The 24,220-nt window shown below is 31.5% G+C and overlaps 1 protein-coding gene across 6 annotated transcripts in view; it reads left to right on the top strand.

The window, feature by feature from the left end:
* LOC143077737 (E3 ubiquitin-protein ligase HUWE1-like) overlaps nt 1-24,220 on the top strand; it is a 153,561-nt gene that overhangs the window by 67,948 nt on the left and 61,393 nt on the right. For all 6 annotated transcript variants that reach the window (XM_076252990.1, XM_076252991.1, XM_076252988.1 and 3 more), the window contains 11 exons: nt 4,910-5,028; nt 5,638-5,725; nt 8,362-8,477; nt 8,982-9,033; nt 9,503-9,632; nt 10,086-10,179; nt 13,778-14,018; nt 16,851-17,037; nt 17,677-17,835; nt 22,883-22,992; nt 23,971-24,174. In XM_076252990.1, the coding sequence (XP_076109105.1) occupies nt 4,910-5,028; nt 5,638-5,725; nt 8,362-8,477; nt 8,982-9,033; nt 9,503-9,632; nt 10,086-10,179; nt 13,778-14,018; nt 16,851-17,037; nt 17,677-17,835; nt 22,883-22,992; nt 23,971-24,174 (1,500 nt within the window). The remainder of the gene's footprint in view (nt 1-4,909; nt 5,029-5,637; nt 5,726-8,361; nt 8,478-8,981; nt 9,034-9,502; nt 9,633-10,085; nt 10,180-13,777; nt 14,019-16,850; nt 17,038-17,676; nt 17,836-22,882; nt 22,993-23,970; nt 24,175-24,220) is intronic.

Genomic DNA, 24,220 nt, shown 5'->3' with positions numbered 1-24,220 from the left:
ATATTTTTCAATGGCGGACAAATTTCGGAAAATTTACAAAAATAAACGATGTTTGACAAGCAATTTGGAAAGGAATATGACGTTTTTGATGCTACAAATGGATAAAACCTTAATAAAAGGCAATTTGCAACACGTTCCAATGAAGCAAAGAAATTATTTTGTCTAAAATCAGAATGATTTTATGTACGCTCTTAAGTAACAAGTACCGGTATTGAAAGAAAATATTTCATACAAAGTTATTAATTTTAAATAACTTTCCACCAATCTGCAAATATTTATGGTCAATGCTTTTGTCATGTTTATAAAGAAAGAAATTGGCCATGTCTTTAATTATAGGATGTTTGACATTGTTATTGTCATCGACTGATATTTTTTGTTATTATTTGTTTGACTGCGCACATAAAATGCAAACCGCAAACGGACCGGAAGTTGATAAGCTAAAAGTCCGGAAACTATAACGACAATCGATTGAACAAAATCCCAATCGATTATCGACATCGCCAGTCCCAACCAACTGATTTCCGACTTATTCCGATCATCGGAACAACACTATCAGTCGCGCAGGTTATATTTGACCTTGATCTCATTTTCATGATTCATTGAACAGTGTTAAATTTTTGTGTTTTGGTCTGTTTTTCATAAACTATAAGCAACAGGTCAACTATAATTGTTGTTTGGAAGAATTGCTAGCTGTACATGTCTGCCTGGCATGTTTCATCTGCCCTTCCCTCATTTTTATGGTTCATTGGTTAATTTTTAGTTTCCTTGATTAATGTTAAGTTTACGTGACAGTGTAATAAAGCTTTAGATTTAGGACTATCAACATTAAAATATCAATGATTAGTAAAAAAGGCTAAGACATTTCAGCGTGTGCACTCTTGTAATAATTTGTTTGGTTCTTTTTATTTCACAATTAGATACTCATGATACTGTTGTCGTAGTATTTTGTATTGGTTTGAAAGGATGTTTGAATGCCTGTGTATACAAAAATTATCTATTTTCATGCATTGTGTATCTTCATCTGTGTCGTCCAGTGACATATGTGATTGTTTACAGTGCAATATTAATGTAGTGATTGGCATCGTTGGGTAGAAGTTTGCTGTAATTTCTATCCTGGTATTGTAGCTAGACAAATGAATATTTTCAAATGTAAAACAGTTTTCTCAGACAACTTCATCTTTGCTTAGCTACCTAAAAGTGAGGAGTAGTAATGTGTGAATACTTTTTGGAGATGTCAGTCAGCTATATCATGTCGCCCATACTTTGAATTTTGTCAAGATGTTGAAGGAAATTGAATTGTCCTTACACCTTACTTGCATAAAATTGATCAGAAGGATTTGTCTTTGATCTGAAACTTGACAGTGATGAGTTGTTGGTGAGAGCATTTTTTCAGATTTGTCAAATATCTTCTTTCTGCTTTCCAATTCTTTGCTTTACAAAAGAAGTATGCTAAGCCCCACATCACAATGTTCTTGCTTTTCTTACAGCTACATAAACATATTGTTGTCCTAGTATTTTATAATGGTGTGACAAGATGTTTGAATGCTTGTAATATAAAGATGATATACAATATGTGATATTTGTGATTAAATCCTTTTCTTGCATTGTGTATCTTCATTTGTGTCTATAATGTGACATATGTGATTGTTTACAATGCTATATTAATGTAGTGATTGGCATCGTTGGGTAGAAATTTGTTGTAATTTCTATCCTGGTATTGTAGCTAGACAAAATGCATATTGATTTCAAAATTAATACAATGATTGGAGAAATAAAACTCTGCCCTCATGTGCAGTTTCATATCTGGTCAGCAGCTAAATAATAAGTTGTTATGTGTGAGCTCTATTGATAGAAGTCAGAAAACTGCTTCCTGTTAACGAATACTTCAAATTGTTCACTATGTTAAGTGAATTAAAAAAATAAATTCCAACACATTTCTCCCACTGTACAGAATGATTTTCGTTTTAGTCTGACACTGATGAGTTGTGTAAGTTTGCATTTTTCAGGTCTGTTGAATATCATCTTGTTTTACAATACTTTTGATTAACAAGTATGGTAAAGCCTGACAACATATGTGTTCTGTTTTTATTACAATTTCATACTGTTGCCATAGTACTTTAAGCTTTGACAAGACATTTTTATGTCTGTGTTTTAAAGATGGTATTCAAACATTACATGTTATAGTTGTGATTGAAAGATTTCCTTGCATTGTGTATCTTCATTTGTGTCTTGTCATGTGACATATGTGATTGTTTACAATGCTATATTAATGCAGTGATTGGCATCGTTGGGTAGAAATTTGTTGTAACTTTTACCCTGGTATTGTAGCTAGACAGATTTTATTGTCGAGCCTGCAACTTTTGTTGCAGAAAGCTTGACATAGGGATAGTGATCCAGCGGCAGAGGCTACGGCGGCGGCGGCGTTAGCTCACTTCTTAAAAGCTTTATATCTTAGAAGGTGGAAGACCTGGATGCTTCATACTTTGTATATAGATGCTTCATGTTACGAAGTTTCCGTCAGTCACATGTCCAATGTCCTTGACCTCATTTTCATGGTTCAGTGACCACTTGAAAAAAAAGTTCAAATTTTTTGTAATGTTGAATTCTCTCTTATTATAAGTAATAGGATAACTATATTTGATATGTGCGTACCTTGCAAGGTCCTCATGTCTGTCAGACAGTTTTCACTTGACCTCGACCTCATTTCATGGATCAGTGAACAAGGTTAAGTTTTGATGGTCAAGTCCATATCTCGGATACTATAAGCAATAGGGCTAGTATATTCGGTGTATGGAAGGACTGTAAGGTGTACATGTCCAACTGGCAGATGTCATGTGACCTTGACCTCATTTTTAGGTTCAGTGGTCAAAGTTAAGTTTTTGAGTGTTGGTCTTTTTATCTAATACTATATGCCATAGGTCAACTATATTTGGTGTATGCAAATATTTTATGATCTTTATGTCAGTCGCGCAGGTTTTATTTGACCGTGACCTCATTTTCACGGTTCATTGCACAGTGTTAAGTTTTTGTGTTTGGTCTATTTTTCTTAAACTTTAAGTAATGGGTCAACTATATATGTTGTATAGAAGCATTGTTAGCTGTACATGTCTGCCTGGCATGGTTCATCTGACCTTGACCTCATTTTCAAGGTTCATTGGTCTTTGTTTAGTTATCTTGCTTAATGTTAAGTTTATGTGACAGTTGTAATAAAGCTTAGCTTTATACTGAGGACTATCAACATAATATCAATGATTAGTATAGAATGCGAGACATTTCAGCGTGTGCACTCTTGTATTAATTAAGGAATGACTGTAATATTTTTTCTGTCTATGAAGAAATAACATTACAAATTTGGTGCACACTGAATAACGCGCGTAGCGGGTTATTAACGGTGTGCATCACATTTTTTATGTTATTTCGAATAGACAGAAAAAATATTAGTCATTTCTTAGAATTTAATTTTAAATTCCATTTTAAACCGTAGAAAACCATGAAAAAACGTTGATGACGTCACAGTCACAAGACTAAATTATGTCTATGGGCTCATAACAAAATAACATCAGCCAATCAGACGAGGCATTACATCCAAAATTAAATTATATTCAAATGAATTATTATAATGATTGGAAGTATAAAACTCTTTATCTCAGGTGAAGTTTTATATTTGATCAGCAGCTAAATGATAAGTTGTTATGTGTGAGCTCTTGATAAATGTCAGACAACCACTTCCTGTCTGCTAATACTTTGAATTGTTCACTATTTTAAGTGAATTAAAAAAAAAAAAAAAAATCCAACACATTTCTCTAATTCTACTGTACATACAGAATGACTTCATGTTTTAGTCAGACACCCATGAGTTGTATAAGGTGTGAGTATTTTTCAGGTCTGTTGAACACCTTCCTGTTTTTATGGCCCCTGCAACAAGGTTAACAGATTAACAATGCTATATTAATGTAGTGATTGGCATCGTTGGGTAGAAGTTTGTTGTAATTTCTATCCTGGTAAAAATTAATAGTTGTGATTAGTTCCTTTTCATGCATTGTGTATCTTCATTTGTGTCTTGTCATGTGACATGTGATTGTTTACAATGCTACATTAATGTAGTGATTGGCATCGTTGGGTAGAAGTTTGTTGTAATTTCTATCCTGGTATTGTAGCTAGACATTTAAAATATTGATTTTGAAAGTTAAACTGGATTCTCAGATAAGATTTCTTCTATGCTCAGCCTCTAGACAGTGAGGCAATGTCGTGTGTGAGCACTTGTTCTGAGATGTTATTTCCTTTTGCCCTTACTTTGATTTTGTCACCATGTGGAATGAAATTTTGAAAATTGTCTTCACACCTTACTTGCATAAAATTGATCGGAAAGACTCAGAACTCAAAAGCTTTACAGAGATGAGTTTGTGTTTGGTTTGAGCAAATTTACAGATCTGTAAGACAATTACTCTCTGCTTTATAATTCTTTGCTTTATTGGTGTGGGTATGTTAAGCCTAACAACACAGTTGCTGTTGTTTTTCAGACAATAACATTGATTCTGTTGTCATAATATTTATTAATGCTTTTACAACACAATTTTATGCCTGTATTATAAAGATAATATACATAATTTGATAGTGATGATGAATTCCTTTTCATGCATTGTATCTTCATTTGTGTCTTGTCATGTGACATACGTGATTGTTTACAATGCTATATTAATGTAGTGATTGGCATCGTTGGGTAGAAGTTTGTTGTAACTTTTACCCTGGTATTGTAGCTAGACAGATATGATATTGATTTGGAATGTAGTATAATGATTGAAGGAGTCAAAACTGAAAAAAGATGATCTACATTATTGCATTTATACTATGTTTTTGCACTTAATATTTTCTTGCATTATATTATATTAAATTAAATTTTTCTTCACAGGAAATGATGATGCCATGTGCAGAAACCCTGGATACTTTCTATCTGACTGATATGTTGGTACAAGTTCTCAACAGCGAGCAGGAATTTCTATCTGCAAACAAAGAAATGATCACACCTAGGTAAACATATACTTCACATATTGCAACATTTATACAGTTTCTAATTGATTTTGTATGAGTAAGAAAATATAAATGAAGAGAGATACTGGTATGCATCAATGAGACAGCAACTCAACAACGCAAAAAGATAAAGACAACTAGTGTTTAAAATATGTTTGAAGGGGTTGCAATTTACCAACTTGTTTATTATTTGAATAAGTAAAACAAATTGTTCCAAATAATCTCTTTGTACATGTACTGGTTGAATGTTGATATGAAAATGGGGAGATGTTGTATGATTGCCAAATAGAACACTGGAGTTCAAATGAAGTTGAAGTTTGCAATTATAGGCCACTGATCAACCTTGAACAATAAGAAAAACTAACCCTGTTTATAGGCTATAAAAAGCCCTGCCACGAAAAAAGGTGAACAAATAAAACAAGAGAAAAAAGTATGGAAAAAATAAATCATCTAAAATGGTTGTATGTTGCAGTAAGCTGACTTGAAACATGAAATTTGTCATGCAGTTTTAATTTTCATATTCTGTATGCGTCAGAACTAGGAAATTATTTGGCCATAGATGCTTAACAATGCACAGAAAAAGCATGAATATTTTATTTTATATTTTAGATGGCTTGCTCCCCTGCTTTTACTTCTTGACCTTTATGAAAAAGTATCTGTGATATCCAAGAGGAAAGCAGAAGCAGCAAAGCTTACGGTAAATATTTTAGACTGTAAATTAGCTGTTTGAATTGTTCATTTGGAATCTCTCACACTCCCAAAAGTCTAGAAAGCCAGAAGATTTGTGTTTGGCTAAATGATAATTATGTTATAAACCCACCTGATGAAGTGAATGGTATATATGCAATCACCTTTTTTACTAAGTGGTCAAATCACAACTGATGGCAAACCTTAAGCAGATTCTGGTTGAAACTATGTGCCAGGAGAGCAATGAAAAATACATTGTATTGCAGGAATACTGCCATTTCAATATGTATTGGAAGTTACTTTAGGGTCTAGTGTTCAACCTTCTTTCTTTTGTAAAAGTTTGGCATTAAGCAAGAGGGATTTCAGTTTTCATAATAGTTCTTCAAAGAATGCAGAAATTTTAAACATTTCATTATACATATACCAGTAGAAGATTGAACAACTACACAGGTTTTAAGATAGATTTGAGGATAGTTTATCACTAACAATTTGTGCAATAAATATCACTACAATCACTTTTATAAAGTGAATATGAAGCACCTTTTTTCAGCATTATTGAAATATTCAATAGTTTGCTAGTAGAGGGTGCAAAATTAAAAGCTGGTTATTCCTTAACTAGAAATACATTTCTTGTTAATTTATTCCCCAGCTTACATTTAAATGATCTTCATTGCTTAATACAGTAAAAGATTTCCCTGCCAAATTCTAAATTAGGCACTTGTCCAATGTATGTGAATTTTCAGATGACATCATTTGATTATATATTACGGACAAACTAGATGCTACATTCTGAACTGACAAGGCTTTACATTTTCCACCTTCTGTCTATATTACTATGTACATTCTTCAACCATTCCAATATTAATATATCAGTTTAGTCACCTATTAGGTTTTTCTTAGCCTTGATATTACATTTTTAAACATTCAGGTTTTTGCAATGATTTCTTATATTAACATTACTTACTACCTCTTTAACCAGGTTCAATCCACCATTTTCTACATTTGAAAATGCCTGTACCAAGTCAGGAATATGACAGTTCTTGTCCATTCGTTTTTGTTGCATTTTGTTATTTGATTTTGCCATGTGATTATGGACTTTCCGAATTGATTTTCCTCTGAGTTCAGTATTTTTGTGATTTTACTTTTTGCAAAGATAAAACGAAGGAATCACCTATGGATGCACTTGGTACCTTGGTTTGAAATCTCTGAAATGTTACCAGTACCTAGAGAATGAGCACATTTTTTTTTTGGAGTTGATGATTTGTTCAAATCTTTCTTGTCCAGCTGCATTTGGGGTTATAGTTACATGAAGAATTTTTTGCATCAGATCTTCTACTGTTTTGCTCCTAATAAGATTTGTTTGCCAAAATATTGTTCTGTCAGGAAAAATACAAGTTTTATATGTTTGCTGCAAGATTTGAACACTATTGATCTAAAGCCGTTGTTTTAATTTAAAGTGATGTATTACTTGGCTGTTCACACTGCACCTCTTTTTCAACACATTTGTACTTTTGCAAATGATGGTAGTATAAGGTGCTACATAAATGTGGTGTTAATTCCTCAGTTAGAAATCATTTCTTCCTGATTTATTCCACATCCTACATTCACCGTTAATTATCTTCATTGGTTGTCTATAAGGATGCTGACTTTAAGAGGGAATAAAGTAGTTGGCTCCATCCCTGGCTGGTTTAGATTAAAGATTTTAAAATTGGTATTTGCTACTTCTGTTCTGAGCACGCTGTTTAATTTCTAAGTTACCCACTTTTTCCAAGAGAATCATCTATGGATGCACCCTGCTATCTTATTTGAAACCTTGGAAACAACCTGTTCCTTGAAGGCATACACACATTTTTATGGATCTTCTGATTTCTTCAAATTTTCTTTCTACCTACCTAGCCGATTGTTAGATTATATATACAACACAAATATGTATTATTTGGCTGTTCAAACTGCACCTCTTTTTCAACACATTTGTACTTTTGCAAATGAAGTTAGTATAAGGTGCAACATAAATGTGATGTTTATTCCTCAGTTAGAAATCATTTCTTCCTGATTTATTCCACATCCTACATTCACTATTAAACCTTGTTGGTTGTTCAAATTAAAGATTTTAAAGTTGGTATCTGCTACTTCTGCACCAAGCACATTGTTTAATTTTAAGATAAACCACTTCTCCCTATTTAGATCAAGAGTAAACACCTATTGATGCACTCCCAAGTCTTGTTTGAAACCTTGGAATAACCACCTGTTCCTAGTATTTTTATAAAGCTTATTATTTCTTTAAAATTTTCAACCACATTCCTGAGTGTTGGGTTATATGTATACAACAACAAAAATTGTATTGTTTCACTATGTGCATTTCTTTTTCAACACATTTGTACTTTTGCAAATGATGGTAGTATAAAGTGCTACATAAAAGTGGTGTTTATTCCTCAGTTAGAAATCATTTCTTCCTGATTTATTCCACATCCTACATTCACTATTATTAAACCTTATTAGCTGTCTTGCTCAAGTCTGTTGACCTTAACATGGGAAAGGTAATTGGTCCCATCCCTCGTCATGTAAATTTAAAGACTTTAAAGTTTGTATTTGCAATTTCTTTAAATTTTTAAATAATATTTAAATAATATTTTGTTTGTTTTTCAGCAAAATAGCCATACATGGAAATGGTTTGATGACAGCAGTGGTAGATGGTGTAAATATAGTCTTCCTAATAACAAAACCATAGACGACGCTTATCAGTCCGGTGATATCAATGTTAGGTAAGTTCATGGCTATAGCCTAGCTTAAATACTTTCGTCATGTAGGTAATATACTGTCAAGCAAGATAGTGTATATCATATCTCTCTTTTGTCATTTTCTATGACGGGTAATTTAATAGATGATGAAGCTCAATAGTGGAAACATTTATATCAAGTTTCACTGCAGACATCTTTTATAGCCAGTTAAGGTCGTTAAAAACTTCCATCTTGTCATCTTTTACCACAAACAAAACATGAATTTGAAATATTTTTTTTTAATTTAGAAAGCCCAGATGAACATAACAACAAATTACTCATAATGAAAAAAAATTAGCTTAAGTAGGATAATGTCTGTATAAAACTTGCTCAGATTTCGAAAATTACATGTAATGAAGATGCTTTTGTAAATATAAGTTTGTTTAGGGGTTCATGATTTAGATAATACTTCTGTAACAAAAATGCATTTGACGGTAAAAATATACCATTTTAAATGTAAGATAAAAAAAAAAATCATCTTTTTAACAGGTTCTCAGCTGGAAGAAGAAGGTACACAATTCATTTTAACACCATGGTTCAGGTAGGAGTTCTTTATTATCATTTGTTAAGTAATCTTCAATTAAATATGTCTTGTGGAAATAAGAAGATGTGGTATGATTTTCAGTGAGACAACTCTCCACAAGAGACCAAATGACACATACATTTACAACTACAGGTCACCAGTGGCCTTTGTCTATAAGCAAAACCTATCCAGCAGAGTCAGTTGTAAAGGGCCCTGAAATGACAAATGTAAAACAATTCCAATGAGCAAACTATATATTGCTAACAGCCTAAGTTTATGTACAAAATACTGAACAAAAGCTAATATGATGCAGAGCAACAAACAACTACCACTTTTCATTTGTCAGTCAGAGATGGGTAAAGCAATCAATAAATCATTAAATTGTTTAAAAAAGAATTATATCAAGTGACATGCTAACTTTTGTATGCTGATGATTTTAGTTTAATATTCAGAAAGATTGTACTCATATTTTTGAATATCTTTGTAGGTTAATGAGGAAACTGGTAACAGACGACCAATCATGTTGAATCTTTCCTCACTTGAGGAGAAACAGCAGGCAAAGGAGGAACAGAAAGTTGCTAATAACCTTGATACATTGTCAGTTGAATCTGGTTCTGGTAGGTTGTTTAGGTAGTATAGTGGTTGGAGTAAACTCTGGGAATCATTTTCAAATAACAATATGTTGTTTGTCAAGATAGAATTGAGTTCTAGTTTTGAGTTTGTAGCTCACATGATTGATTGAAAAATGCTGAAGTGTATGTAGGTTTCAGTAAATAAGATGAGAATCTTCAATTTGTTAAAATGTTAATATGCTGGGTTTATTTTTGACGTAAAGAAGGTTATGTTTGTTCTTAACAATTTTCATTTTTTTTTTTGGGAGTTCAGTTATGGTCCTTTACTGTTTTAAAAAGGAAGTTCAGAATTTTTCATTCAACTTTGAAATCTGTATTCTTTTTAATGATATCAATATCAGTTTAAACAACTGTGGAATGGATTATAATTGTTTTTAAATTACATGTATTATTTTTCTGAAGAAAGAGCAATATTTGATGTGTTATTTTATTTTCCAGAGAGTAAAATGGAAACAGAAAGTACAGAAAAGAAAAGAGAAATACCACCTGTGGTTAATGGTTTAAATCATGACCACATAACAAGTATAATTAGGTAAATTCATATTTTCAATGATTATAAGTACTTTTGAACCTCTTGACAATGCACTTCTATGAAAGGTATTGCTTGCTTACTTTCAACCACCATGAATTTTGGTCATGTACGAACAATTTGGGAAATACTATGTTATAATTGTGTCTCCTACTTTTCAATGAATGCTTAATGAAAGTCAAGTAAAGGTTACCTCCCTTGCAATTTTTGAATTGGTTGTTATTGATTCGAGTAACTTGAATTGAAATACTTATATTTGTTTCAATGATGAATTTTAAAGACAAGCATATAACTGAATTATGCATGTTGAATATCTAATTCTGAGTTTTTGTTTTTTTTTAAACCATAATACAGTACAATATATCTAAGGGTACATTGTCATGGTCGAAAAAACTTTCCCTTTAAGAGAAAAAGGCTGATACCACAATATGTACTTTAACACCTGAACAAAAACAGAATCAATAGTCTATATTATATATGGAAACAAAATTAGAGCCTAAGATCTGTATTCTAATCCTTAATTCTCCTTAAAGAAACATACAAGATAATGTATTATTTTCTGTCTGGGGTATTCAAGATGCATATGCACTTAAAATTGTCAATAGGTAGGGTGGTTCCATGCATCTACAGAATAGAAACAGTTTTTATTATGCCCCACCTACGATAGTAGAGGGGCATTATGTTTTCTGGTCTGTGCGTCCGTCCGTTCGTTCGTCCGTCTGTCCGTTCGTTCGTCCGTCCGTCCGTCTGTCCCGCTTCAGGTTAAAGTTTTTGGTCAAGGTAGTTTTTGATGAAGTTTAAGTCCAATCGACTTCAAACTTAGTACACATGTCCCCTGTGATATGATCTTTCTAATTTTAATGCCAAATTAGAGTTTTTACCCCAATTTCACGGTCCACTGAACATGGAAAATGATAGTGCGAGTGGGGCATTCGTGTACTGAGGACACATTCTTGTTATTTGTGTACTATCATGCTGAAACTACACTTGACCCAGTTGTTTACATAAATCCATGATGAATTATAAATTGACAAGCATATGACTGAATTATGCATGTTGACATATACTATGGTTCTGAGTACTTCTGTTACAGCTAATTTTCTTTTGTTTGTAGAGTAAAACTTTGGTTGCCTTGCATACTTGTTTTGTTTAAATGTTTGCTAAAGCATTGTTATAAAGATTGACATCTGCAAACAATATAAATAGGCAGAGATAAACCTGTACACATAAGTAAATGAATGGCCGTTTAAATTTCTAGGATAAACTACCCTCCTGTAAGAGGAGACTAGTCTTACAGATAACCAATCTGTCTGTAGGACTAGACAACTTGGAAAGGAGGGTAGTGTACCTACCTTAATGATGACTTCACGGTTCAGCTAACAAGCAAGCTTACCAAAAATATTTCCTTTACCTACACAATCAATGCAATCAGCTGTAAAACTTTTTATGTTAGATTTTGATGTAGTGCACTAAGACAAATACAGGACCCAGTCTAGTATATAAATCCATGATGAATTATAAATAGACAAGCATATAACTGAATTATGCATGTTGATAAATTAGTTCTGAGTACTACAGTTTTAAATTCCAATCTTATAACATACTAAAGCTGACTGCGACTTCAATGTATATGAATACTAGTTGAATTTCTGAAGGTTATTCCAAAAAGGATATTTGTTGTTTGGTTTTAAAAAATAAATTTATTGGACAAGGAATTAGGAGAGAGCTAAATATACTTGATATTGTTCTTCAGTTATATTATTTAAATGCAATTTATTTATTGATATGAAGATTGGATAATTATTGCATTGTTTTGTGTTAAATCATGCATTGATGATGAATTTTATAATGACAAGCATATGACTGAATCTTGCTTGTTGAATTTATTATTCTGAAACCATTGTTGGGAACATTGATAATTTTTGACATTAAAATTAGGAAAAATATCAGACTTCCCATATAGGTTTTGAAAAATATAATATTGCCCTGCCCCACTTAAAATCTTAAAATATAAGTTTATGGTATCAATATCAGTTTATAATGTATTTGTATACATAGAATTGGCTCGTGACCATTTACATGAATCTTTATTTCATTTATGTGTTGTTTTAATATTATAATTATCTGTATTTGGATCACGCCTCTATTGTGCTCTTTCCAATAAAATATTGAATTGAATTGATATTATCCATAAGAAATTTTGGACTTATTTTCTTTGATTGTTATTCACAATCACCTAAAATGGGTTTGTTCAGTTAAAATTCAGGACTGCTAGACAAAAAGGTTGTTTAAAAAGTATGAATTGCCTAATATTAGATCTGCCCCCTGATTAAAATTTTGTATTGGATAATAGTTTGTAAACTTCCAGTTTTTAAATTTTCAAACTAGATGAATTATAGTAGTATTATTCTTGTACTTGTGTCAATTAGACAGATTTATTGAATATATTGGGTCTGAATATTGATCTTTACAGTAGTCTCCTAGGTATGTCGTGAAGAATTATATAGAGACGAGCTAACCTGAATAATTCAGTCCCTCACTGTAATCAATCTCTCCTACTTGCAAGGGCCTGAATTCCTTACAAAATAAAAACTATTCACAAATCCTGGATTTTGATTGGTGCCCTGTAGAAGAGGTGACCCATCAGCAAATTCCGAATGGTTGATTGAAGATTTTTCATTGTCTATGCATTCAGGCGTTAATGTAGTAATCGTAGATCAGCGGAATATAACAACTGAATTATAAGGGTTAGAGACGAGCTGTTGATAAGTTTTTTTTTTAACATTGCACCTAGAAAAAAGAAGGTATGCTGTATTGGTTGCTGAATTAGGTGGACCCAAACTGTACTTATCATTCATGCATTGTGTATCTTCATTCGTGTCTATAATTTGACATATGTGATTGTTTACAATGCTATATTAATGTAGTGATTGGCATCGTTGGGTAGAAATTTGGTGTAATTTCTATCCTGGTATTTGTAGCTAGACATAGAAGATTGATTTATAATGATTGAAGGGGTCAAAACTGAAAAAGAATAAAATAAAAAATAAAAAAATATATAAAGCCAGCTTTCACAAAGTTAAAGAGAATTCTAATATTATGATGATATCTTTTTATTGCATTGTGTATCTTCATTTATGAATTGTCATGTGACATATGTGATTGTTTACAATGCTATATTAATGTAGTGATTGGCATCGTTGGGTAGAAGTTTGTGGTAATTTCAATCCTGGTATTTGTAGCTAGATATAGAAGATATTGATTTCAAGAGTAATATAATGGATAGTGGGATATTTTAGTTTATCATATAAGTTTTTGATGGGGTTATACTTATCATTCATGCATTGTGTATCTTCATCTGTGTCTATAATGTGACATATGTGATTGTTTACAATGCTATATTAATGTAGTGATTGGCATCGTTGGGTAGAAATTTGTTGTAATTTCTATCCTGGTATTGTAGCTAGACAAAACTTGTCTTAGATTGAATAAACATTTAATAAATTCAACACAGAACAGTTCTGTCAGACACCAGTAGTTATGAAATTGTTAATTTTTGTTTGTAAAGATATCTATATAATATTTTTTTTATTTTTTGCAGGTCGGTTGTAGTGTTAGTGGGTATACCTGTAGAAGCAGATACTTTACATGCATCCCTTCGGTTAGTGTTACGTCTGACAAGAGAACATAAATATGCAGTATTGTTTGCCGATTTAGGTGGACCAAGACTTTTACTTGCTCTTACTCAATCCTCATCTTTCCAAGGATTTATTTCATTAGTGACGTTAATATTCAGACATGTAATGGAAGAAAAAGATTCACTGAGATACTGTATGGAGAAGGTATGTCTTTGGATTTTGTAGATAATTTGTTATAGATGAGATTTTAAGAAAGATGGTTGAAAGTGAATACTTTTTATACGACCGCAAAATTTGAAAAATTTTTCGTCGTATATTGCTATCACGTTGGCGTTGCTGTCTGCGTCGTCGTCGTCGTCCGAATACTTTTAGTTTTCGCACTCTAACTTTAGTAAAAGTGAATGGAAATCTATGAAATTTTAACACAAGGTTTATGACCACAAAAGGAAGGTTGGTATTGATTTTGGGAGTTTTGGTCCCAACATTTTAGGAATTAGGGGCCAAAAAGGGCCCAAATAAGCATTTTCTTGGTTTTCGCACTATAACTTTAGTTTAAGTCAATAGAAATCTATGAAATTTTGACACAAGGTTTATGACCACAAAAGAACGGTTGGGATTGATTTTGGGAGTTTTGGTTTCAACAGTTTAGGAATTAGGGGCCAAAAAAGGGCCCAAATAAGCATTATTCTTGGTTTTCGCACAATAACTTTAGTTTAAGTAAATAGAAATCAATGAAATTTAAACACAAGGTTAATGACTACAAAAGGAAGGTTGGTATTGATTTTGGGAGTTTAGGTCCCAACAGTTTAGGAATTAGGGGCCAAAAAGGGACCCAAATAAGCATTTTTCTTGGTTTTCGCACCATAACGTTAGTATAAGTAAATAGAAATCTATGAAATTTAAACACAAGGTTTATGACCATAAAAGGAAGGTTGGTATTGATTTTGGGAGTTTTGGTCCCAACAGAATAAGGGGCCCAAAGGGTCCAAAATTAAACTTTGTTTGATTTCATCAAAATTGAATAATTGGGGTTCTTTGATATGCCGAATCTAACTGTCATGACTGTGTATGTAGATTCTTAACTTTTGGTCCCGTTTTCAAATTGGTCTACATTAAGGTCCAAAGGGTCCAAAATTAAACTTAGTTTGATTTTGACAAAAAAATGAATCAGTAAGGTTCTTTGATATGCTGAATCTAAAAATGTACTTAGATTCTTGATTATTGGCCCAGTTTTCAAGTTGGTCCAAATCGGGGTCCAAAATTAAACTTTGTTTGATTTCATCAAAAATTGAATAAATGGGGTTCTTTGATATACCAAATCTAACTGTGTATGTAGATTCTTCATTTTTGGTCCTGTTTTCAAATTGGTCTACACTAAAGTCCAAAGGGTCCAAAATTAAACTTAGTCTGATTTTAACAAAAATTGAAATCTTGGGGTTCTTTGATATGCTGAATCCAAAAATGTACTTAGATTTTTTATTATGGGCCCAGTTTTCAAGTTGGTCCAAATCAGGATCTAAAATTATTATATTAAGTATTGTGCAATAGCAAGTCTTTTCAATTGCACAGTATTGCGCAATGGCAAGAAATATCTAATTGCACAATATTGTGAAATAGCAAATTTTTTTTTAATTAGACTTATCTTTCTTTGTCCAGAATAGTAAGCAAGAAATATCTAATTGCAAAATATTGTGCAATAGCAAGATTTTTTTTTAATTGGAGTTATCTTTCTTTGTCCAGAATCAACTTAAATCTTTGTTATATACAATATACAATGTATATTCACTTTTTACTACCAACTGATAAATTGAAATAATCTTTACCATTCAGTGATAACAAGCAGTTTTTTTACATCTTAATATTTTATGATGTATTTAAATGAGTAGTTATTGTTGCAAACTCCATTAGAAATTTTAATTGAGATTAGTTTTGGAATAAGGGAAAGGGGGATGTGATTAAAAAAATTGGGTTCAATTTTTCTCATTTGAAATTTCATAAATAAAAAAGAAAATTTCTTCAAACATTTTTTTGAGAGGATTAATATTCAACAGCATAGTGAATTGCTCTAAGAGAAAACAAAAATTTTAAGTTCATTAGAACACATTCATTCTGTGTCAGAAACCTATGCTGTGTCAACTATTTAATCACAATCCAAATTTAGAGCTGAATCCAGCTTGAATGTTGTGTCCATACTTGCCCCAACCGTTCAGGGTTCAACCTCTGCGGTCGTATAAAGCTACGCCCTGCGGAGCATCTGGTTATAGTTTTATATTTTCAAGTAAGATTTTGTTTTAGGATAATGAAACTACCAACATTCAGCATGTTTAACGCTTGGAAAAATAAAGATAAGAAAGTATGAAATGATATAAAACAAAAATCGTTATAAATTTTTAGGTTGCCCGATGAAAGCGTCAAGTTTTCACTAGTGGCAAATAAGGATCACTTCTGTGGTCTCCTTTGTTTTATGCACATTTTGTTAATCTGCAACTTCTTGAAAACAGCTGGATAGATGTCAATATAATTGAACTTCTTTTACACACTTACTTTCTTAACTTAAGGTCAGTGATTTTTTCTATGCAAAAGCATGAACTTAGTTAATTTGGTATGGCAGGTGACACATCGTCTTCCTCGGGAGAGTTACATTTGTTTATGAATAACTGATTCATAATGGATCATGCTTATGTATGTCCAGAGTATCCTCTTTAAAATTGCTTTTCAAATTACATTGATTATGGTTTGGAGTCAGGACTGACATAAAAGCTTTGATATTTTACTATTTAAGTTTGTTATTTAAGATTTTGATGGGTTTACTTAACATCCATGCATTGTGTATCTTCATCTGTGTCTATAATGTGACATATCTGATTGTTTACAATGCTATATTAATGTAGTGATTGGCATCGTTGGGTAGAAGTTTGTTGTAAATTCTACCCTGGTATTTGTAGCTAAACAGAATTATTTCAGATGGAACAAACAGTCTCTGAAATAAAATTTTGATAAATTTCACAACTGTAGTTATGAAATTGTTCATTTTAGGTTGTAAAGAAAGTAACTTCTGGCTCTGGTTCCAGTACAAGTGGTGTGTCACAGGGCAGTATGGGTTCCAAAGAATTACATTATGTCCTGAGAGTCCTGGGTCCAGCAGCCTGTCGACATCCTGAATTGTTCACAGAAGTAGTCAAATCTATCTTGCGGGTAGCCTTACCACCACCTGCTAAACGAGGTTTGTAAACATTCAAGATGTAAAAACAGGGGGAGGTATAGTAAGAGCCACTATATGACCCCTGAAATTCATATTGAAAATTTGACATGCACAAAATTTCCTGATATACAGATTAACAGCTTGCACCTCGTTTTAATAACACAATCTTGTTATTTTAGTAAACAGAATATTTTAAATGCTGACCACGAAGAGAACCCAAAAATGAACAGTTGTCCAAAAAGAAATATTCACATAACTGTTTGCCCATTTATATTATGGAAACAGAGTAGCAGAAGACATTATTTGTACAAATAAAGCCAAAATTTATTTGTATACATGTTATTTCTACAATAGTTGGTTGAATGCAGGATATAATTCTTAAATGTGAGATGTTTTTTTTTAAGTAAGGGCTGTTCCAATACTTAAATGCATAGGAGGTACTTTCATAAGACCATGACTACTCATAAAATAAAAATTCTCATTTTACTTGTAATTTTAAGGTAAATGCAACAACCATAAATATTTATTTAATTTGAGTGCCTCCTGTCCCTCTTCCTGATTTATTTTTAAACAGCCCTGATTAGACTGATTTTGTTTTTTGGCAGGCTTTTTTTTTTAACATTTATATTGTTTATTTACAGTAAAATATATATTTTTTAGATGAAGACGAGATGAGGTTTTATGGTCCCAATAGTCCTCAACTTCTGAAGTGTATAGCCAGTAAACATACCATCAATTATACAGTAGAATCTCCATTGAAAGAAGTTCTTTTTGATCTCTTAAATGCTCTTATATGCAAGTGTCACTATGCAGAGGAAGGTATATATACAAATCACTCTAGATACAGTAAACAATAGACATATGTTCTTGCTCAACATATTTTATTAATGCAATGTAATCTCTTGTTATTTTTTATTGTAAGTTCAAAAGAATTGCATATTAAAATTGTTGAGAATTAACCAATGAAGGAATTATAATGAATGTATTGGGAATAAGTTTGATGCTTAGAAAAATGTTATATCAGAACATATGCATTGTACAAGTTCAAGTTCAAGGGTGTAACATGCACATGTGATATTTCTTGATCTTGACTTGAGCCTCTTGTGATCTGGTAAATATTGACATTAAATTAACAGACGGTCTGTTTCTACACTAGTGGACATAGTATTTTAAATATCAGCAGAAAGTAACAGCTAATTCATTATGCTTGTAGAGTTAAACTTTAGTAGGATTATATATATATATATCTTTATTCTGACAAACCTTCGTCAATACAATGGTATACAGAAGTTCAGTGTTCTCCCCAGGCCGTTTTAGCGTCGCGGTACCGCGACGCTATATGTTTTTACCGTGATGCTATAATAATTACCGCGACGCTATAATTATTCCCGCGACGCTATAATTATTTTGAAGATGCTTATTTACTTGTCCTCAATTTTGAAATTTCATCTATTATCGATTATGATCATAAACATTATATCACCTTTAATTGTAATCCCTTTAAGCCGGACACTACAGGCAATTAAGAGATTAAATAGCTAGGTGTTAATTGCCTTCAGGGTGATAACTGTTTGGATGCGAATATCCCAAGCTTATGACATGACTAATTCCACGGCACGTGTCTGCAATCACCAATTTCGACATGGAAAAATGCAATCACAAAACAATTCGAAATCTACGTTTTGTATTACGAAATTTGCAAAGATTGGAACGATTTTTATTTTTTTAATAAAAGGTCGTTTATTTGTGCAACTCTCCAAAAATTACTTTCTTTCTCTTCCGAGAGCGAGAATTTTGGTTTAGAGCTGAAATAAGTTTAATACTTCTTTCAAAAGTTATCATAATTGGTTTAAGTTTATGTTTAATCTATTTAATGCATTAAAAGCGTCTTATTCATTCACAATCTCTTGTCAAACAATGTTTATTCTCGGACTCATTTTCGTAAGTTTTTCCACAGCCGCCATTGCACATTTTTGGGAAAACTACGGATCGGAACCGGACCAGATATGACAAAAATCCGCATTTTCACGATAATGACAATAGATCGAAAAAATATACCAAGAGAAAAAACTATGCATTAACAGACTTAGTATTTGTTAGATAACTTTGTTAAAAATACATATCATTTTGATGTAAAGATAAGAATCAACTGGGACTAATTGATTGAGTGCCATGAAACAATGAATTTCATAAACAAAACAAAAAAAAGTTTTTAAATTGAGTTTTTTTTTGCCAGTTTTGCTACTTTATCTTTATTTAATATAATATAAATAGTTAATTTTGTGTACTAGATATTTAGTTTTGTATATATACAGCTTGCACTATAATGAACCATTCATTCATTTGACTTATTGTTGGGTAACTGAAACCACATATTTATTTTTATTTGGCACAAGAGGAAAAAAATAATTCTGTAACTATAAATGAATAAAGAAAACATAAACTGAAACAACTGTTTTTGTGGTTATAGTTTAATTGTATTCTCAGTTATGAATATATAACAATATAAACTAAAACATATAAAGGAAAAAGAGCATCGACGCGACGCGACAAATGACATTAAAAAAATAGTTTTGTTTTTTTTACGCAAAATGTGATGCTATCCAAAATTTCTGGGGAGAACACTGGAAGTTACATGTAACAAATAGCACAATTATAAATTACAGAAAACATAATATGTACACTATTTACAAATATAAGTTGAATTTAGCCAGGAGAACACACACATGAATTAATATGCCTTATAAATGTACATAGCTTTTTTAAATATGATTGTTTTGCCATATTCATTACTTCCTTAAATTTGATTATATTTGGATAATCAATATACTTTTTAGCGATATACTTTTGTCTTTCTATAGACATAAATTTACACTTCATTACATAGTGGAATTCATCTCCAAGATCTTTTAAGTCACATAGTTCGCATATTCTTTTATCTCTCTGAATTTTTTTCCATCTTCCACTTTCTATAGGTAATCTGTGGTTAATGAGTCTAAATTGACATAAAGTATAAATATCTCGGGGTTCCAAAATGTCTAAATACTTTTCGAATCCGAAAAGTTCCTTAAAAAGGCGATAATTTAATGTTTTCGAGTTCGTTTGAATATCTGAATACCATGTTTGTTTAAATTGATCTTGGAGAGATGTTCTTACAATAGTCTTTAACCAAATTTCATTTATACAAGTTTGAGTTAACCATACATAAGATAAACCAGTTTCATTAAAAATAGATTCTATACATTTCATCCAATAAAGTTTAACATTATTTCCATGATATAAACTAAACATTAATTTGTATGCAATTGCTGATAATTTACTGGGTTTGCTAAAAATCAGTTTCGCCCAGTATGAAATCATGCGAACCTTGATATCTAAACTAATAGGATAACGACCTAATTCTCCATATATAACACAATTCGGGGTAGAAGATTTAAGATGGAGTAGAAGTTTACAAAATTTCAAATGAACCCTTTCTAATATATCATTATTGCCAAATCCCCAAATTTCACAGCCGTAAAGTAAAACAGGTTTAACCAATTTATCAAATAAATCTAATTGACAGCTTATGGATAACCCATGCTTTCTCCCCTTTTTGATAACTTCATACATGGCTCTCGTCGCTTTTTCTGCGAGATGCTTCTTGTTTGCTTTAAATGAGCCATTTTTAGAAAAATAAATCCCAAGATAATTAAACTCATTTACAACTTCTAAATCAGAATTACCAAAATTAAATTTAAGATTAGCAGGTTGTCTACCACTGCAAAAAATCATGATTTTAGTCTTATCTACATTGACTTTCATTTTCCAAACATTAGAATATGATTCAAACTTTTCTAATAACAAATTAAGTTCTGTGGCTGATTCAGCCATTAATACAGTATCGTCTGCGTAAAGAATTGCAAACAATTTAACATATATATCTAGTTCGTCTTCTAGGGCATCTGATATAGTCTTTAAGCCTATCAAATTCCCTTTACAAAAGAAATCTTCCAAATCGTTCAAAAAAAGCGAAAAAAGAAAAGGGGATAAATTCTCCCCTTGGCGTAGACCAATGTTACTTGGGAAATAATCAGATTTTTCACCATTGTATGACAAGCATGATTTAATATCAGCATACATGTTATGAATTATTTTATACATATAACCATTAATATTATTTACTAGCATCTTATACCATAGAGCATCTCTAGTCACTGTGTCAAATGCTTTCTCAAAATCGACAAAAGCACAGAACATTTTTTTCTTTTTCAATTTCAAAATTTCAAAAAAAGAGTGTAATGTAAAGATACAATCACAAGTTGAGTAACCATTTCGAAATCCACATTGATTTTCATTGAGTAGTAAAACTTCATCAGAGAACTTTCCAAGTCTATTACTTAAAATAGCTGTAAATAATTTACCCATACAACTTACAATAGTTATGGGTCTATAGTTTTTAGGATCAAACTTATTGCCTTTGTTTTTATAAAATGGCTTGATCGTTCCAATCACCCAAGATACTGGTACTATTCCGGTTCTAAAAATCAAGTTAAACAATGCAGCATAAACATCAATAAAAAAATCGCCAGAAGTATTAATATATTCGTTAATAATCATATCATCACCACAAGCTTTGTTATTTTTTAAATTCTTAATACATTTTAATATTTCTTCTTTCGTAATTGGACTATTCAAATTATCATTCAGTTCACTCATCAAATTTGTATCATTAGTTGGCAAGTCAATTGGATCTGAGTTACTTGAGTTTAGCTCTTTGAAAAAATTGAGTAAATCCTCAAAATTAATATTCAGTTGTTTTAAATGTTCGCGTTGGTTCAAAATTTTCCAATACTCTTTGGTGTTTTGAGATCTAAGATTTTTTAATTTTCGAGTCATATCTTTTTTATGTTTTTTAATAGCCTTGTCCATGACCTTTTTATATCTTTTCTCAGATTCTTTAACTTTATTAGATAATAAGGGTGAAGGCCTCGTCTTCAGTTTGCGCTTTAATTTCCTATAATTCTGTCTCTCAAATTTACACTCAAGGTTGAACCAAAGTTTATCTCCCTTGTTTTTGTATGCTCGTTTTTTCGGCTTGTCTGATCTCGTTCCTAAAGTTTCCCTTGCGGATTCTATTAGGATTAATCCGATCTCATCCACAAAAGAGTTTATCATGTCATCACTAATACTTTCCAAATTTACATTTACTAAATCATGTAATAAACTGTGTAGTTTTTCAAAATTTAAATTCTCTCTAAATTCAGGTTTCTTTTCGTGATCCCATTTATTAACTTTTTTATTTGATTGACTAGTAAAATTATTCTGTTTAATACTTTCTTTTACAGATTGATTACAATTCAAACATATAAACAATGGACAATGTACATCTGAATACAAATGCGAAAATTCTAAAACGTTCAAACTAATAATGTTTTTAATAAAATTAACATTACATAAACAGTAGTCTACTACACTTGCGTTTCTACAGGTAAATTTTCCAGCTATATCAGTAGCTAGTCTTCCATTCATAATAAATAAACTGTTACATTTGCATAACTCAAGTAATTGATTACTGTACCGGTTTGCTTGGTCTGTTTGTATAAAGGTTAATTCAAGCTTTGTAATTAACATTGACATTTTCAATCAATATATAGGCATATTTTAACCTGTATATATTATATTTAGATTTAAGTGGACGTTATCCTTATTAAAATTGTACAATATATACAAACAAAGAAATCAAGCTTATTAACGTATTGTTTTACATGAAGTAGGAAATTAGCTGTAAATTGACATAGTTTTCTTTTCTCCTAACATTAGGATTTGTAATTGATCACAATTGTCAGATATATAATAAAAAAACAAACTGTCTGTATATTTCTAGAAAATAAAGTACAAGAACCAAAAACATTGGCAGAGGCAGTAGCCGAAGCAGAAAGAACAATAGCCAGACAAAACAGTGCAATAGATATGGTCACAGAGGATGAAACATCTGTAAGTAGGAAACTTGTTTCTGTTGTCATGTTTGTATTTGGGATTGGAAATTATGTTACAGAAAGAAAATATTAAACTTCTGGCCTTGTGGACATACAAATTTTGACCAGGATCATCATATTCAAAATCAGATATAAACCAATCAAAATACTGGATTTGGTGTTTCAAACACAAAATTATACTCCGAGTACAGAATAAAGTGTTATAACCAAGGGCCAATTTTTTGTTGTTGCAATTTTGAACTCGCTTAAATGGAGACTTAGGCATGCTATTTTTGGTGTCGATGGTGTCAACCATTGTTAAAGTTTATGATTAGGATTAAGATGAGACATGTCTCAGTGTTTTTTTTAATAAAGGATTAATTAACATGGTAAAAAGTACAAGCATGATATGAAAAACTGTTAAGCATACAGGTGATAAAAGAGTTTTTTTGAGATTGAAAAAAACACATGTCATACTGCTTTAATCACAGTGAAGCAGGTTATTGCACCTTTTTCTAATTGAATATGTCAATGATGAATTTTATAATGACAAGCATATGACTGAATTATGCATGTTGACAATTTTTATTCTGAGTCTAATACACCAAAAGAAGTATATTTTCGAAACGAAATGGAACATTGCACACCAAATTGTTTATTTTTTTGTCCTTTTTTTCAGCTATTGTTTCTTCTGGTTTTATTATTTAACTTTTTTTTGTGTAAGGAAATAACAAGCTTACTGTTAGATATGGGTTTTGCTTATTTGTAAAGGCTGTATGGTGACCTAACTTTGCTAAAATTTAGGTCACTGGCAGTAGATGCGTCCTTAGACATCATTCCACATCTTCTTATTTCAGTATTTGCTAAAATTTAGCAGTAAAATAATTTAATGAGGTAGTTGATCAACACTACAAATTCCATTCTATTGTGGGAAGTCAACATTCATTAGAGTTAGGAAATTTGTCTTCAATCGTACAAATATGAATTTCTATTTTAGAGTCAAATTGATGTCAATAATTCAGAAGCAGGCACATCCAAAGACCAGAAAGAAACAAAAGAAGACCTAAAGAACCAGAATCCATTGATGCCAAAATCTGCAGTATTACGATTGTTATCTGAAATGATTAAATCTTATTCTAGTTGTACAAGGCTAATTACTAACTACACATACCATAGTGGACAGTCAGAATTAGTAGTAGAGGTAAAGAATGTAGTTATTGATAATTCAAGCAGAAAGTTTAAATGGG

This window comes from Mytilus galloprovincialis, chromosome 1 (assembly GCF_965363235.1).
Source record: "Mytilus galloprovincialis chromosome 1, xbMytGall1.hap1.1, whole genome shotgun sequence".
In the NCBI taxonomy this organism is placed as follows: domain Eukaryota; kingdom Metazoa; phylum Mollusca; class Bivalvia; order Mytilida; family Mytilidae; genus Mytilus; species Mytilus galloprovincialis.
Note: the sequence above shows the minus strand (reverse complement) of the source record. Positions and strands in the feature narration are given on the sequence as shown.